The 15,214-nt window shown below is 44.7% G+C and overlaps 2 protein-coding genes across 2 annotated transcripts in view; one reads left to right on the top strand and one right to left on the bottom strand.

Annotated features, from left to right (window-relative positions):
• fndc3ba (fibronectin type III domain containing 3Ba) overlaps positions 1-12,327 on the top strand; it is a 41,339-nt gene extending 29,012 nt beyond the window's left edge. The window contains exons 14-27 of the mRNA XM_085931326.1: positions 202-376; positions 468-554; positions 927-1,062; positions 1,403-1,474; positions 2,279-2,397; positions 2,473-2,578; positions 3,015-3,187; positions 3,280-3,393; positions 3,486-3,635; positions 3,719-3,999; positions 5,348-5,569; positions 7,054-7,220; positions 7,402-7,529; positions 8,147-12,327. Coding sequence (XP_085787452.1) covers positions 202-376; positions 468-554; positions 927-1,062; positions 1,403-1,474; positions 2,279-2,397; positions 2,473-2,578; positions 3,015-3,187; positions 3,280-3,393; positions 3,486-3,635; positions 3,719-3,999; positions 5,348-5,569; positions 7,054-7,220; positions 7,402-7,529; positions 8,147-8,485 — 2,269 coding nt within the window. The 3' untranslated portion in view covers positions 8,486-12,327. The remainder of the gene's footprint in view (positions 1-201; positions 377-467; positions 555-926; positions 1,063-1,402; positions 1,475-2,278; positions 2,398-2,472; positions 2,579-3,014; positions 3,188-3,279; positions 3,394-3,485; positions 3,636-3,718; positions 4,000-5,347; positions 5,570-7,053; positions 7,221-7,401; positions 7,530-8,146) is intronic.
• A 500-nt stretch (positions 12,328-12,827) lies between these two features.
• ghsra (growth hormone secretagogue receptor a) lies at positions 12,828-15,158 on the bottom strand. Its single transcript, XM_085931841.1, has 2 exons — positions 13,417-15,158; positions 12,828-13,347 (listed from the first exon to the last, which is right to left on the bottom strand). Exons 1-2 carry the CDS (start codon positions 14,246-14,248, stop codon positions 13,037-13,039), a joined length of 1,143 nt encoding a protein of 380 aa, XP_085787967.1. The 5' UTR covers positions 14,249-15,158; the 3' UTR covers positions 12,828-13,036.
• Between the last annotated feature and the right edge of the window lie 56 nt (positions 15,159-15,214).

The raw sequence follows: 15,214 nt of genomic DNA, 5'->3' as shown, positions 1-15,214 counted from the left end.
GTGGATCGATGTTCCTGAATTATTTGTAGGGCTGTAAACCAAGGTTTATTCGATTCATCAATTAATCTGTCGATTAATCATCATCAATTTTTTTTATTTTAATTGTAGTTTATTTTTTAAGATTTTTTTTGTTGAAGTTTTGAAAAAACACAATATTTCTTCAAATTGAACAACACGATTGGGTTATTTTTGGTCGTGCAGCGGCTTCAGCCCTGAGGCGGTGTTCTACACCATGGGCACGCTGCCGGCGCTCCCTCTGGCGCCGCGTCTGGTTCGGGCCGGCGTGTCCTGGGTCACCCTGGAGTGGGGGCGACCCGAGGGCAGCCCCGGCGAGGAGCAGCTCAAATACACCCTGGAGATCCAGGAGGACAACAGCGTGAGTGCCCCGCCGCCGTCGTCCATTGAGGCAACGCGCTGAAGCGTGTAAGGGGGGGGTGTGCTAACATTCGCAAATGAACCTCTCCCAGGGAGCTGACTTTCACCCGAAGTACACTGGAGAAAACTTGACCTGTACTGTACAAGGCCTGAAGAGGAGCACGCAGTATAAATTCAGGGTGAGACACATTTTCTTCAAAATTAAAATTGCTGTATTTGAGTTTGATTTTCCTTTTCCTTTTTATTGGACCAAATATATTTCATGTAATTATTTTTTTCCAGTATTTTTAATTGAACCCAATTTTTTGTGTCTCTCGCCATTTTGCAGTGACACCATTGTCTGCAATGGCACTATTACCAGTCTCTGCATGCGCTTTTCTGTAATCATATATAATCACACGCGGATATAAAAAGCAGCGTTTACAGCATTGCCATTATGTTCACATTATGATCCATCCATCCATCCCTCACCTAACGCGCAAGCTTCCTATTTAATTTTTCCCCTCTGTCCTCTCTTCCCTCTCTCTCTCTCTCTCTCTCGTGGCACGTAGCTGATTGCGTCAAACGTGGAAGGCAAGAGCAGTCCCAGCGAGGTGCTGGTGTGCACCACCAATCCCGACAAGCCAGGCCCGCCGTCCACGCCGTGCGTCGTGGCGTCCACGCCTTACGCTCTCACAGTCACATGGGGTGAGTGAGGCCTGCTTTGTTTAGAAAAAAAAATAAATCCCCCCACCCTACACCACATTACTATATTATATTATATTATATATTAATTCTGTGTAACAATACATAAGTATTTTTAATATATTTTTATTCTATTACATGATATGAATTCTGTGTATCAATACATTTCGTTTTATTTTACTGGCAACGCTTTTTGGTGTCCAGCGTGCGTCTAGCTGACTCCATCTTAATCCCAGCAAATGTTAATCGCGTGTCAATTAAAAGGAGAAGTATCTTGTTGTGGAAAGCAAGACCAAATTAAAATGTACTTAAACAGTTTGTCTTCTTGTTTTGGTCGCGTCAGATCCCCCGCAGGACAACGGCGGCTCCGAAGCGCTCACGTATTTGTTGGAGATAAGCGAAGGATGCTCGGAAGGTACGCACATGTTCTATAATTCTGCAACAACATCATCATAAAGCAATTGTCATAAACGTCCCCACCAAAGAAACATCATCTATAAAGAGCGACGGATTCACTTTTTGTCATAAAGCAAAATTCTTCATCCCTTGCGGGACGGGACGGCTTTAGCGCTGACTAGGCTCGTCGAGGACACTGCGTAGTGGTCGGCTGAACAAAATCTTCCCCGCTAAGCAAGTTTGAAATGTCGTGGGAAAAAGACGTCCTCCATAAAAACGATTGCGCCACACTGTCCGGGTACGACGCGGGCATCAAGAACGTGTGGAATTGGGCCTGGTTGGAAAAACAGGTGGACGGCGGCCCGCTCTCCGAGTTCATTTTCAAACACAAAGAGCCGGGAAAAGCGCTTTGCGGTCTTTGCGAGGGGAAAGTCATCAACTATGGGGCAAAAGGCTGGCTGTCGCTCAAGCAGCACTGCGAGGGAAGAAAGCATATGGAGAGGAAAAAGATCAGGAAGCAGAATGGGGAAATGCCCGGTGAGTGTGCATTCGGGGGGGGGGGGGGAAACCCTCATTATCTTGCACGTCTTTGAAATGATTTTAATTTAGCCATTGACATGCTTTATGAATTCTTGCCATTTGATGCTTTTCTATTCAGGCTCCAAAAGCATTGTTCAAATTAATATTCTCTCCATTTGAAAAGAGTCACTATATTTTATTCCATGGGCATCCATTAAAAAAACATATATATCTGACAAAAGAGCTCATTACTTTCCATGTCACAAAGATGCTTGAGCATGCCAATACGGGTGTTTGTGTGCAGCCAACCAATGGGAGGTGGCTTACAGCGGGCCGGCCACAGAATGCGTGTGCGACCGCTTGGCGCCGGGGAGCATGTACCGCCTGCGTGTCTGCAGCATCACCACCGGGGGGCACAGTCCGGTAATATTGCCTCCGGTATGATTTCAAATAGAATTTTTTTTCCCAAAATACTAAATACATTTGTTTCTCCTCTAGTGCACTGTTGGCGTGCCGGTGCGCACGTTAAGCGTTCCGCCAGGGCCGTGCCAACCGCCGAGGATTGTGGGTAAAGCCAAGCACAAGGAGGTGCAGTTAGAATGGGGTAAGCGTACACACACACACACAAACACACACACAGACAGAGCGTTTAGATGCTTGATTATTTGATTGATTGCGGCGAGGCAGCTTAATTACCCTCTGGCTGCTTGTTGCGTTTCCTTGGGTTGCCCTAATGGATCACTCGGTCAAAGCGCGCTTGGCACTTAACCGAGGCCTCATTTGAAAAAATTAAGCGGCATCCGGCTGGCGCAATTTTCCCAGAACGCAAACGAAGATCTCCTTTTAGTCTATTTTAATACGACTCCAGATTGCCACGATTAAGCGTCTGCGGGTGAAGGCGACCTTTGGTGCACTTGTGCTTTTGCTCGGCAAGTGTGTGAAATTGCGTTACTTTTGCCTCTATTATAACATTGAATTTCACATCAGAATTTTACACCAGATACATTTTTAGATTTTTTTTTTTTTTTGTCATTCTGCAGACTCCCCCGCCGCCGATGGCGCCAGCGAGGCGTTCACATTCAGCCTGGAAATGAGCGAAGGAGACGCTCAGCCGGCTGAAGTGTTCCACGGGCCGGAGCTTCAGTGCACCGTGGGAAGTCTGCTCCCCGGCGCCACCTACAGTTTCCGGCTGAGGGCTGCCAATGAGGCTGGGGTGAGAAAAATCGATCACAAAAATCGATCGTAAAAATTAACCCACGTTATCATAATTAAGATAACTTATTTCAATTTTTTTTTTTTTAATAGTACGGCGAGTACTCCCAGCCTACAGTGGTCACAACACTAGCAGGTCCTCCAGGCCAGTGTGGGGCGCCGGTTATCGTTCTTACCAGCAACACCTGCGTGTCGCTCAACTGGGAGGTGAGACACATTCATGGGAAATTGGTTTTGCTGCTATAAATTGCTCAACAACTCAAGAGAGCATTTTTTAAAGTTTGTTCATGTTTTGTCAGAGTCCCGAGGGTTCGGGCAGCGACATCTCCGAGTACGTTCTGGAGTGGGGCCGGGAAGACGAGCCCATGGAGCTCATCTACTGCGGCTCGGCCACGCAGTGCGAAGTGTCCGATCTCGCGCCCGCCACCGGCTACTGCTGCAGGTTACAGGTGAGTCGGTGTCACGCTTACGAGCGCCGAGAGTGCAGTTGCTTTTTTTGGTTCGCTTAGACTTAAGAGTTTTTTGCCCCTAGGCTGTCAATCAGGCGGGGGCGGGGCCTCACAGCGAGCAGGTCAGTTTCCAGACACCGGCGACCATTCCCGACACGGTGTCCTCGCTCAGCCTCCTGGACCTGCCGGCTTCCTCGGAGCCGGGTCAGTCGCGCGCCACCTGTCTCCTCCTCAAGTGGGAGGAGCCAAACTGCAACGGGGCGGAAATCACCTCGTATATCATCTCTATGGATGAGCGGAGCATCATGGTGGAGCCGGCGACCAGTCACCTGGTTAGCGGTCTGCAGCCAGACACCGAGTACAGGTCATTTTTTTTCTGACTATAAAAAATATTTTTCATGAATAGCCAGCCATCTGTTTTATTCTATGAAGGCCAGAAAAAAAAGAAGAGATTTTTAACTTTTTGAATGAAGGTTTCGATTAATCGGCAAATAAAAATAGTTGTCGATTTGATTTGACGATTGCTTTGTTAAACCAATTCATTGTTGCCCGTATTTGACGGATGCACGTTGTTTCACTTAACGGATTCTTCTACATACCGCGGTTTGTAAATCGTCAGTTGTACTCAGCCACTTAATTTTTACATTCATCAGAACTTAGCCCTAATTGTGTTTTGAGTGAACAAAACAAAATTGGAATGGTCATGGAAAATATATGATATTTGAAAAAGCCAAACAGATCAAACAATGATCAAAGGAAATTGTGGCCGTAATGTAGTTGAGGACAGCCCGGGGGATTTTTCAGAGAAAATCATTTTAAGCCTTCTATTGGATGGTGGCGGCGGGTGTGTGCGCTAAATAACCCAGCTGAATATAATGTGCTGTTGTTACCATTTGCAAGTTGTGTCATTACCTGTACCAGAGCACACACGTGCCTGCCTGCCGTGTTTTCATCCCGGGCTTGTTTTGTTCCCATGTCACACTGCCCTCTTACGTAATGACCCCCGATGATTCACAATGGCACAACATGGTGTTTGTGCGATGAGTGTGTGTCCTTCAACGTGGTAAAGGTGCTAGTCCCTGTTTTGTTTGCTGGATGCTAAGTGTCTTCGCCAGGTGGACAGTTTTTGAATGGTTAGGAGCCATCACTTATTCATTAAACAGACTACAAATGTGTTTATTTAAAAAAAAAAAAAAAAAGCAAACAAAACACTCCAGCATCTTGTGTATGTGTATAGAGAATGAAATAAGATGATAAAAATGGTCCGTTTGGTGCACATGTTGCCTCTCATGGCCAGATGTTTTTTTTTTTTTGTGTGGCTAGGCCGCGTGAATTTCAACCAAAGGTCACTCATGTCTGATTCTAAATGCCACGTGCGCTCCTGACGCAAGATGTCCGCTCCCCAAGATAATCACAATGTTTTTTTTTGGGGGGGGGGGGGGTAGAACTATTTCCTGATTTTGTGGATTCTTGCGATTTGTTTTTGTGTGTGTGTGTCGATTAATCAGTCGATGAATGAAAGAAATCGGCAAAAAATCTGCCTTTTTGGTGTGAATTACTTCTATCGTAGTGTGCTTATTGTTGAAGTCTAAAAACAAAACGAAAACACAAAAGATGAGCTATTCTATGGCTATTTTTAAAAAAGCAAATATCGATTAATCGGTCAAGGCCTAGAGATTCGCACGTTAACACATTTGTCTTTTGACGTTTAGCGTTCAGATCCAGGCGGTGAACTCCATCGGCTGCGGCCCGTCCTGCCCGCCTCTGCTGGCGAGGACGCGGCCGCTCCCGCCGGCCCCGCCCCCTCTGGAATGCACCGCCTCCGGGCCGCAGAGCGTCAAGCTGAAATGGGGCGAGAACGCCAGCAACCTTCGCTCCTCCCTGCTGGCCGAAGACGTGTACTACACGCTGCAGATGGAGGACAAAAACCACAGGTGGGTTCCATCTGCAGAAATCCAAGTCAACAATTTGAATGCAAACAATTCCAAAACAAATTCAAGGCGATTTTTTTTTTTTTTTTTTTTTTCAATCTCCAAATTGTACAAATGTACCTAATGCAATGACCAAAGTAGTTACCAACACTTAGCCGCCTCCACCCGCTGCTAATCAATGAGCCAAATGTCAATACTACACAGAAAGCCGACGAGTTTCTTATTAGAGGCTCGGCGTGCGCGCTGTAACCAAATGTACCACAGATGAGTCACGTTAAGGTCCAATGAGGAGATGAACATGGGTGCAGATGAGCTCGTTTCTATTAAGGCGCCTCTTAAAAGGTCAATGGCCACCTCACTTGCTCTTTTGGAGCTGTTCTCAATCACAGCGGGATGTTTTTTTTCCAATTGGGTTGTTCGGCGCACGACTTTCTGCCAAATATGATTTCTGTTGTGATTTTTTATCACTCTATATCTGACCTTGGCAAAGGTACGAATCTTTTCAACCCCGAAACAACACGTCGGTGACAATATCTCCTAACATATGGAATGGCCCGACGTAAATAGCTGAAATGTAATTTTCGAGTTTTGCCCTGGCCGTTTAATATCCTTCTTCCCTTTGCCTCTCTGCGCTACCTCATGCATTTTTATTCCTGTAATCGCATTTTGAGAAAATCGACTTCCACGGTGAAATCCAATACAAGAGCCGTGTGGCGAAAAACTGCAATCATTTGGAATAAATCTTTTGATAGATTGTTGAATCAAATATTTTCTCCCAAAAATATCCATTATTATTTAGTCATGACAAGGTTGTTATATTTATCAGCTCGTTCGTTTGTCTCTGATAAGTGTGCTTAATAAAATGTCCAGTCAGCGAGTGACCATGATGTGTATTTGAAGGAGCACAACATGTTCTGTCCTCCCCTGGCTTCACTTCTCATTACTGGCCTTCGCAATCCAGCATTGAGATTTTTTCTCATTTCTTTTTGTGCTTCCCGCCAGCGTGACCCAGACTATAAAAGCTTTCTGAGATAAACAAAAACAGACATTTGCAGGTTGAACCCAATACTGTAGTATAGACGATAATCACCTGATAAAGGTAAAAACATCTTTCTGCCGTCCTTTTTTTGCCCTCTGGTGTTATTGCGGGTTAGTCACACGAGTCGGGTCAAGGCCTCGTTAAATGCCTCCCCCTGGATCGAGTTAAAGTGTTAATCGAGCCACGTTCGGTGGACTGATGATGATGGATCGTTACCAGATGATGGATGGCGAGAGCCCGCAAATTCCAGGCCCGTTATTTTTCATCAGGGATGTGTGTCAAAATAGAGAATATACCGGAAGAGTGATCAACGAAATATACAAAAGTAGACAGTTAAAGTAAAGAACAGGAAGGGCCTCAAGGCTCAATGCCCTCACCCCTTTTGTTTTGAAAAGAATCGTCCCAGACCGCACTCCGAAGCCACAAAGTTATTTTCCTGCGCCGTCAGGTTCGTGACCATCTACCGGGGCCCCAGTCACACCTACAAGGTCCAGCGGCTGACCGAGTCCAGCGGCTACAACTTCAGAATACAGGCCATCAACGACGCCGGCGAGGGCCCCTTCTCGGACTGCCACACCTTCTGCACCACCAAGTCTGTCCCGCCTGCCCTTAAAGGTAAAAAAAAAAAAAAAATAGGAATTATGTATCACAATGAAAAAAATCTATCAACTGCTGTGAAGGTTCTTTTTCCACAAATTGCAGCCTTTGCGATTAGAAATGTCAATTTGAATTCGATTCCACACTCGAGCGCTATTGATTTTTGTTGTTGTTGTTGTTGTAATTGTTCACGTGACAGCGCCGAGGGTGCACCAGCTGGAAGGGAACGTGTGCGAAGTCACGTGGGAGTCCATCCCACCCATGAGAGGGGACACCGTCAGCTACGTGCTGCAGGTGTTGGTGGGCCGCGAGTCCGAATACAAGCAGGTACACACGCACATGTAGGATAAAAAAAAAAAAAAAAACACACATTTTTTAGCAGTATAATTTACTATTTAGTAAATATAAACTCTCACGCGGGTCAAATGAATGGAGGATCGGCTCATTCATATTCTTGGCAAGCATGTGTTGGTTTTTTGTTTGTTTGTTAATGTCCTCAGAGAGCAGCAAAAATAGCAATTGTGTATTGATGGACAACATAGAAAATGAAAGCGAAAGTGAAAGTGCCAGTCCGAAAGTGCAATAATTCACCGTCGTCGATTTTGGCCGCAGATTTATGATCGACCGCTGAAAAGCAGTGGCGCTTTCAACTGCTGTGCTTGTGAATGACTCCTTTGTATATAGCATTCATTATTCATGAAAATATAACTATTTTTAATATTCATTAACATTGACTTGTTAATTCATTTTCGTTTCACTTTTATGACGTAGTTGAGTGAGCACCGAGCTTTGAAATCAATAACTAATCGTGTTCTAATAATTGTAATTAAAAAAGAAATAAATCCATCATCGCCCAGTTTTGGCCTTGAGCCCAAAAACAGTCAATAAGTTGCAAATGTCAGACTGCAAAAAAGTCTGACGACATCATCATTGTGCTGTGACAGGTGTTTAAGGGCGAGGAGTCCACCTTCCAGATCTCCAGCCTGCAGGCCAACATTGACTACCGCTTCCGTGTGGGCGCCTGCCGCCGCTGCCAGGACTCGTGCCAGGAACTGTGCGGGCCGCTCAGCCCCTCGTCCCATTTCACGCTGCGGCGCCAGGAGGCCTCAGGGGCCGGCGGAGTGGCGGGAGGCGGAGCCTGCGCCGCCTTGGCCGGCCCCGGCCGAGGCGCGGCGGCGAGCCTGATGTCCAGCGACGAGCGCTTCGCCGCCCTCATCGTGTTCGTCTTCGCCAGTCTCTCCATCCTCATCGCCTGCATTCTGCAGTATTTTTTGATGAAGTGAGGGAATCTTTTTTTTTTTGATGTTACAACAGGATAGAAAGAGAAAGCAAAACCCAAGAGAAACGTTTTGTAACAGATTGTCAAGAGAAACACTTGAGACGCTCTTCTTTCCCCTCCTCAAGGCTTTTATTTCAGTGTTTGCTTTTTGTAGCCGAGCTGTACCTCCACGCTGAGGGCAAAAAAAAAAAAAAAAAAAGAAACTCATCCACAAGCCTTAAAATAGCTGTGAGCAGTCGCTCAGACTGACTTACGTTTTTTTTTCTTTTTTTATATTCCATTAGAGGACGTGTATATTTCCTGGTTCATTGCCTTAATTTTGTTTTCTTTGTTTTGTTCGCTGCAGTCTTTATCCACTCAGCCATATTCTAATGTAAGCATTCAAAGCTTTAGCCGCGCATAGTGGATGACACACACACACACACACACACACACACACATGCGCGCGTGTCATTGACAATGACTCAATCGGTGTCATGTGCGCAGCCGCTCCGCTTCTTAACGCTCGCCAAAGTGATGCAATCCACGTGTGATGTAAGATGCTGCTATCCTGTGATGTTTTTTTTTTGTTTTTGTTTTTTTGGTAGGATTGAAAACCAGTTATCTAATATAAAATAGAAAATATATATATATATAGACAGAAGTACACACACACATTAATATCCACAATTGCTGATTCTGGATCAAATCGGGAAGCCAATCGGGGCATTAAACTGGATCGCAGCTTACCGGCCTTCCACCCCTTTCACGCAGACATCCTGCAAAATTGGCCCACCATAACACCGCTTTGGCCTTTTACAGGGAATCGAGGGGATCATCGGAACACATCAAATTGATTTTGGCACAGCGACATGGCATTCTGACAATGACATGCTTTGCACATAACCGTCCCCAATTTCCCACTCTGCTTTTACCCCACTGTGAAATTCCTGGCAGTGTGAAACCGACTTTCACACAGAGACCCAGCAAAATGATGGCAGCAGAGCCCTAACACGTTTATCCACCTTTGCCTTTCACACGAAACCCAGCGAAGATAATTCCCTGGGGCTTTCGCACTTTCACACAGAGCTCCTGCAAAATTGCCACGTCAGCTTTTGCCTTACACACAGAACCCAGTGAAGAAAATCAATATTCTGCCTCTTTTTAGTCCTTTTTTTTTTATCCCACTTCTGATACACTGGGCATTCCGAACGCCATCCCTCTAATAAACACAAAGCCAAGGTACACAGAATAAAATGGAAGCCACACATGAGGCCTGTAACGTACCTCAGGGAAATTATAAAAAAAATTGAAGGAAAAAAAAAAAAAAGGTCCTTTAACTCTGTTGTTAGGTTGTTTTCACTGGAACATCAATAACGTTCCTGGGTCAATTTGACCCGGACTATTTTAAAGGATACAAATGCATCCCAATATAATTCCATTGCAAAAAGTCAACTTTAAAATCGCTCAATTTCAACCTGGTCATGTTGTTCCCGAAAGCATTCCATTAAACACCAGTAACGATTTTAATTGAAAATGTTAAAATAAACTATTTTAATTGATGTTGATAGGTTCTGTGGCAAAATATTTGTACTCAATTCAAACCTGAGCTATGGCTAAAGGTCCAAAATACAATATAACGCGTGCTGAACTGTTTTCATTGCTAATAAGTACAAATGAACGTTTTTGTCAGTAGAGAAAAACTATAGTTGATTTTCAAAATGGCTCAGTTTGATCCATAAAAAGCTCACGAATAACTCTTAATCTGTAGCTCATTAACTTTAGTTTTGGATCTGAGTCAGTTTGAGCCACAACATAACAGGAGAGTTAAAAGACCATCCCACTTCTTTAGTTGCCGCCGCCGCCGCCGCCGCTCAACCTTCTCGTCTTCCTCTCCACTTTTTGCATCTTGGTCCTCTTCAGATCCTGTGCCTTGTCAGCAAGTCGCGTGGTTTACTCACTCAAATTTTTTTTTTTTTTTTGCCAAAGTCAATGGGAAAATTATGGTAGATTTTTTTTTTCTAGTTTTATTTATACTATATATTTGCATACAGTACTTTACAATGCCAATTACAGTGCAATCTTCATTTATTTATTGTTTAAAAAGATTAAGAGACAAGTGTAGTTATATACTAATTATTTTTTTTTCTTCTTCCTCGTAGCATGTTTTTTTTGTTTTTTTTAAGGCCAGCATTCCTTATTTCTCAGTAACCCTTTTGAGTATTTCACTTACAGATGTTGGGATTCCGCAGTTATGAAACTTGTAACCAAATACGTATGTACTGTTTTGTCCTTTTTACTTTCATCTCTCGTTTTGGGCGACGCTCGGCTGAGTCGTCATCTGTTAATGCTTCGAGAAAGACATGTAGCAAAGACAAATGTGCCTGCCTTGGGCTTTTTTTCTTTTTTTTTTTTGTTTTGTTATTATGAAGCTTCTGATAATTGTTTTTTTTTTTTTTTTTTGCCAAAGTGCAGGCTTCACTCGATGTACCGACCAAGGGTTCTGTGATCATCTGTAACGACACAGCAGCATTACTATTACTGAAAAGGACAAAAAAAAAAAGACTTGATCTGTGATTATTATTTTTTTTTTCAATATTGTTTTTTTTTGGGGGGGGGGGGTAGAATGAAATGTGCCATTGTCCAAACATGTCGCCCCCTAGAGGAGAGGAGGATAATCTCGTACCGGAAGTGACTGACATAAAGACGAATTTAAACAATCACACAAGCGACGAGCGCAGGCAGGCGAGTTTATCCACCAGTTCTTGTTCAGCGTAGCAAGTAGTAGTGTGTTTTGTATCCAGTATTTTTTATTTTATTTTTTGCTAAGATGATATACAGTACAGAGATATCTATAGAGGTGATAAGTACATTTGAAGCACTTTTATATCACCACCACTTTTATATTGATCTAAAACACTACTGCCGGGCTGTTGACGTTGGTCGCTGGCGTGTTCTATTTTTTTTTGTCGCCGTGTCAACCCGTGTGGGGTTCACCTGTGCTATTTAGATGTTAACACATGTTCGGGATATTGGGCTTTTGGATGAAATTTCAGGATGAACCTTAAACCTTCCAAAGACTGCAGAAAAATAAGACTGTTAGTTGTACACTTGATCTATTTTAGATTCATTAAAAAGCCTGATGAGAAGAATTTTGTTGAGATTGCCAGCAGCCCTGTATCAACTAAAATAGCTCCGCCCCTGGACTGAGTTGCCCAGAAGGCCAATTTAAGTGTGATTTAGGTTCATCCTTAAATTTCACGCAATGTCTCTAATAACTTTTTAGCCAAGTTACTTCCCTATATTTTCCTATATATGTCCCATCCGTAAATGGCCCTATAACTTTTTTTATTCCACTTCAAGAAACATGAATACAGACCCTCCCCAACTCTCTCTCACACACACACACACACACACACACACACACACACACACACACACACACACGCCTGTGCCTTGTGATTTTATATTTGATTTCAATTGTATGTTGTTGTTGTTTTTTTTTACAGTGACTACATATTTTTATTTTGACTAAACAATTGGCCACAGAGTGCGGAAACACTAAAGTGCAAACAAATCAAAACATGTATTTTTTACCTCACGTTTTTAAGAGTGAACATTCCAGGTTGTCATGGTCTACGAATTTGAGAATTTTTTTTTTTTTTTAAAGAGGAATTCATGCATTTCTTCTAGTATTGTAAATGTTAGACAATTTCATATGCATTATATAAAAAAAGAAACTGCCATATCAATTTTAATGTATAGATTTTTTTTGCAAATACTACACTATGTATGTAAGACGTAACTGTATCGGTAGCGTATATATAATATATTTATGCCCAATAAATGTTTAAATTTTTTTTCTGACAGAGAGCACCGGTGTTTATTTTGTTGTTTGCTATGTTTCGTTTGCACTTTTTTCGAGTGGGTGCAATTTTAACAACATGGAATCAAAATGATGTTCATACACGTTTAATCACAGCTAGGCATCTATTTACAGCAACAAGACAAAAGCTGGACTTTTTATTTGAACAAGCCACAACGTTAGCCGCACAAAATTCTGTCTTTACAAAGATACAGAGCATATCATAATAAATTTGACACATCTCTTTTGATAACATTACATTACATAACGCCGTCACAACATGGACACAATATCAGTTCACAGCTTGGTGACAGAAAAATGTATAAAACTAATATTTTTCTCCCAGCAGATTTGACATTGAAGTCATTTGAAATCTGCCAGGTGTAAAAAAAACTAAGGATGTTCAATAACACTTTTACAAGTATTCACTCAACAATACAGAGTAAATATAAGATAAGATAGAATTTTATTGATTCCACGACGGAGACATTTGTTCGTTTCTACTGCCGATTTATCTTTTTGCCTGAAGTATCGATGGCTGATATCGGCAGCCTCCACGTGTACTCGATACCTGCTATTTGTACCTTCCTCACCAAAACTGTGAGTCAATTTCTGTGGCGACCTCCTGACAGAGTGAAGTTTCTGCTTTTTTATCAATAACCCAGGTCCGCTTTGGTTTTGTTTTTTCACCCAGGTTTAAGCAGGCCGGATTTAGAAGCTGACGTTGGATTCCATCCCCACCTCGGTCACCGCCTTCAGCGTACTGGCGGTGCGGGTCCGAGGTAGCTTTTGGTCGGCGAGGCCGAAAAGTCGCGCCGCCGCCCCGCGGTACTTCCAGGACATGGTGTTGTAGAGGATGGGGTTGATGGCGGCGCTCAGGTAGAAAAGAACCACCGACAGCAAGCTGCAGTACTCCGACAGGGCGGACAGCAGAGGGGACGGCGCGTCCAGCGAGCGGGACTGCAGGTAGCGGCACACGTGGAAGGGCAGCCAGCACAGGACGAAGGCCAGAACCACCACCACTGGAGAAGATAGGTCACATTCAATCACGTCACAATGGAGAAAAGCCAGATATGATCGATAAGACCCACCCAACATCTTGATTGTCTGCCTGTTGCTCCTGTCCCGGTGCGACCTGATGTTGGTGTTCCGATGTCTGTGCCACAGGCGGCGGCCAATGAGGCTGTAGAGCACCGTGAGGCAGAAGACGGGCATGAAGAAGAACACGGAGCTCAGCCACACCATGGCACCCATCAGGCCCGACTCCACTGCATAGTGTGTCATCTTGCACTCTCGCGTATCCCTGTACTCGTCCACTTCCATCCCAAGAGCGTCGGTGTCATTGGCGCCGAAGCCCAGGTGGTCCCGCTCCACGCCCACCATGACAAACACCGGCCCGGCGCTCAGCAAGGACACGCACCACAGGAGCAAGATGAGCGAGCGCACTCGCCGCTTGGTCATCAGAGTCTTGGCCTGCAGCGGGAAGCAGATGGCCACGTAGCGCTCCACGGAGAGCGCCGTGATGCTCAGGATGGTGGAGTAGGTACTCGACTCGGACACGAACTGGAAGAGCTTGCAGAGCGCGTCGCCGAGGCGCCACGGCCGGTAGCGCCACATGCGGTAGAGGTCGAGAGGCATGCACAGGAAGATGAGCAGATCCGACACCGCCATGCTGCACAGGTACAGATTGGTGGTGGTGCGCATGTCACGGTACTTGCTCACCACCAGGATGGTCAAGACGTTGCCGGTCACGCCCACCACGGAGAGGAGCGAGCACGCCACGGTGATAAGCGTGAGAAGGCGAAAGCTGTAGAAGTTGAGCGGGGGAAGGTCCGAGTCCTGGCTCGGATGGGTGATGTTACTGCTCTCGTCCCAAATGCAGTTTTGGAGGAGGCACGAGGAGACGTTGGGTCCCTGGGGCATACTGACTCATTTGTCACGTGCTCTCAGCGAACCACCCATCGTTTTCATCACAGAGATGGTTTTGGAGAGCAACCTGCCGTGCGTAAAACCAAATCCAACAAGCTATGAAAGGCCCCCCTCAATAATCTTTACACGCGGAACGCCGTCAACTTTTGTTCATACAGTCATCAACACAATCTCATTTTAAAGGAGTACCAGTCGTGCGTAAAATCAAACCTTCAGTGACTGTCAGCCCCGTTTAGGAAACCAGAGTCAGTTTTAAACCAAACGCCACGCAGCTCGAACAAAACGTGTCAAACTTAACAGAGAGACCCTAATGACAAATTTCAATCACGCTACTGCTTCTATTCCTGTAGTAGATCATCCCCAGCGAACCCAGACTATTTTTAGGCCGTTTAAAAAAAGAGCAGCAATCGTGCGTAAAACCAAACTCCAGATCGTGGAAATGTCGATCGGCAGCCGTGCGTAAAACCCCAAATCTGAGCCTCTCGGCGTACAGAGAAGGTGTGAAGTCCATTTAACGTCCCCAAATCGGTTTTAACAGAAATGTACATTCATTCCGGACGTTTTCATCAGTTTGGAGGTTTCACGAATCACCTAAAATGCACCACAAAAAGAGAACTTGGACAAGGTAAAAATCGTCGTAAATCTCTTTCAGTAATCCACCAAAACGCATCTTGGGGTCCAAAAGTCACCCAAAGACAACAGCCATCGTAAAAACCAACATGATGGGAGTGAAAGGAGGTGACAATTTGATCCGAGCCACGAGCACTAGGTAGCACCGACGCATCGTTTGCATGTCGCATGCGTTGGGAATGTATCAACAAAGATGAATGAAGTCTCCTTGTTGTTCTCTGCGTGCTGCGCGTCCAGCATGTGCTTGTTTGAAGGTGGTTGCACCAAAACAACATGAATCAGGTGAGCATGTGCAGAGCTGCAAGGGAGGGAGGCGTTGGATTGATTGAT

Source organism: Syngnathus leptorhynchus, chromosome 15 (genome assembly GCF_054491065.1).
Source record: "Syngnathus leptorhynchus isolate UIUO chromosome 15, UIUO_Slep, whole genome shotgun sequence".
NCBI lineage: Eukaryota > Metazoa > Chordata > Actinopteri > Syngnathiformes > Syngnathidae > Syngnathus > Syngnathus leptorhynchus.
Note: the sequence above shows the minus strand (reverse complement) of the source record. Positions and strands in the feature narration are given on the sequence as shown.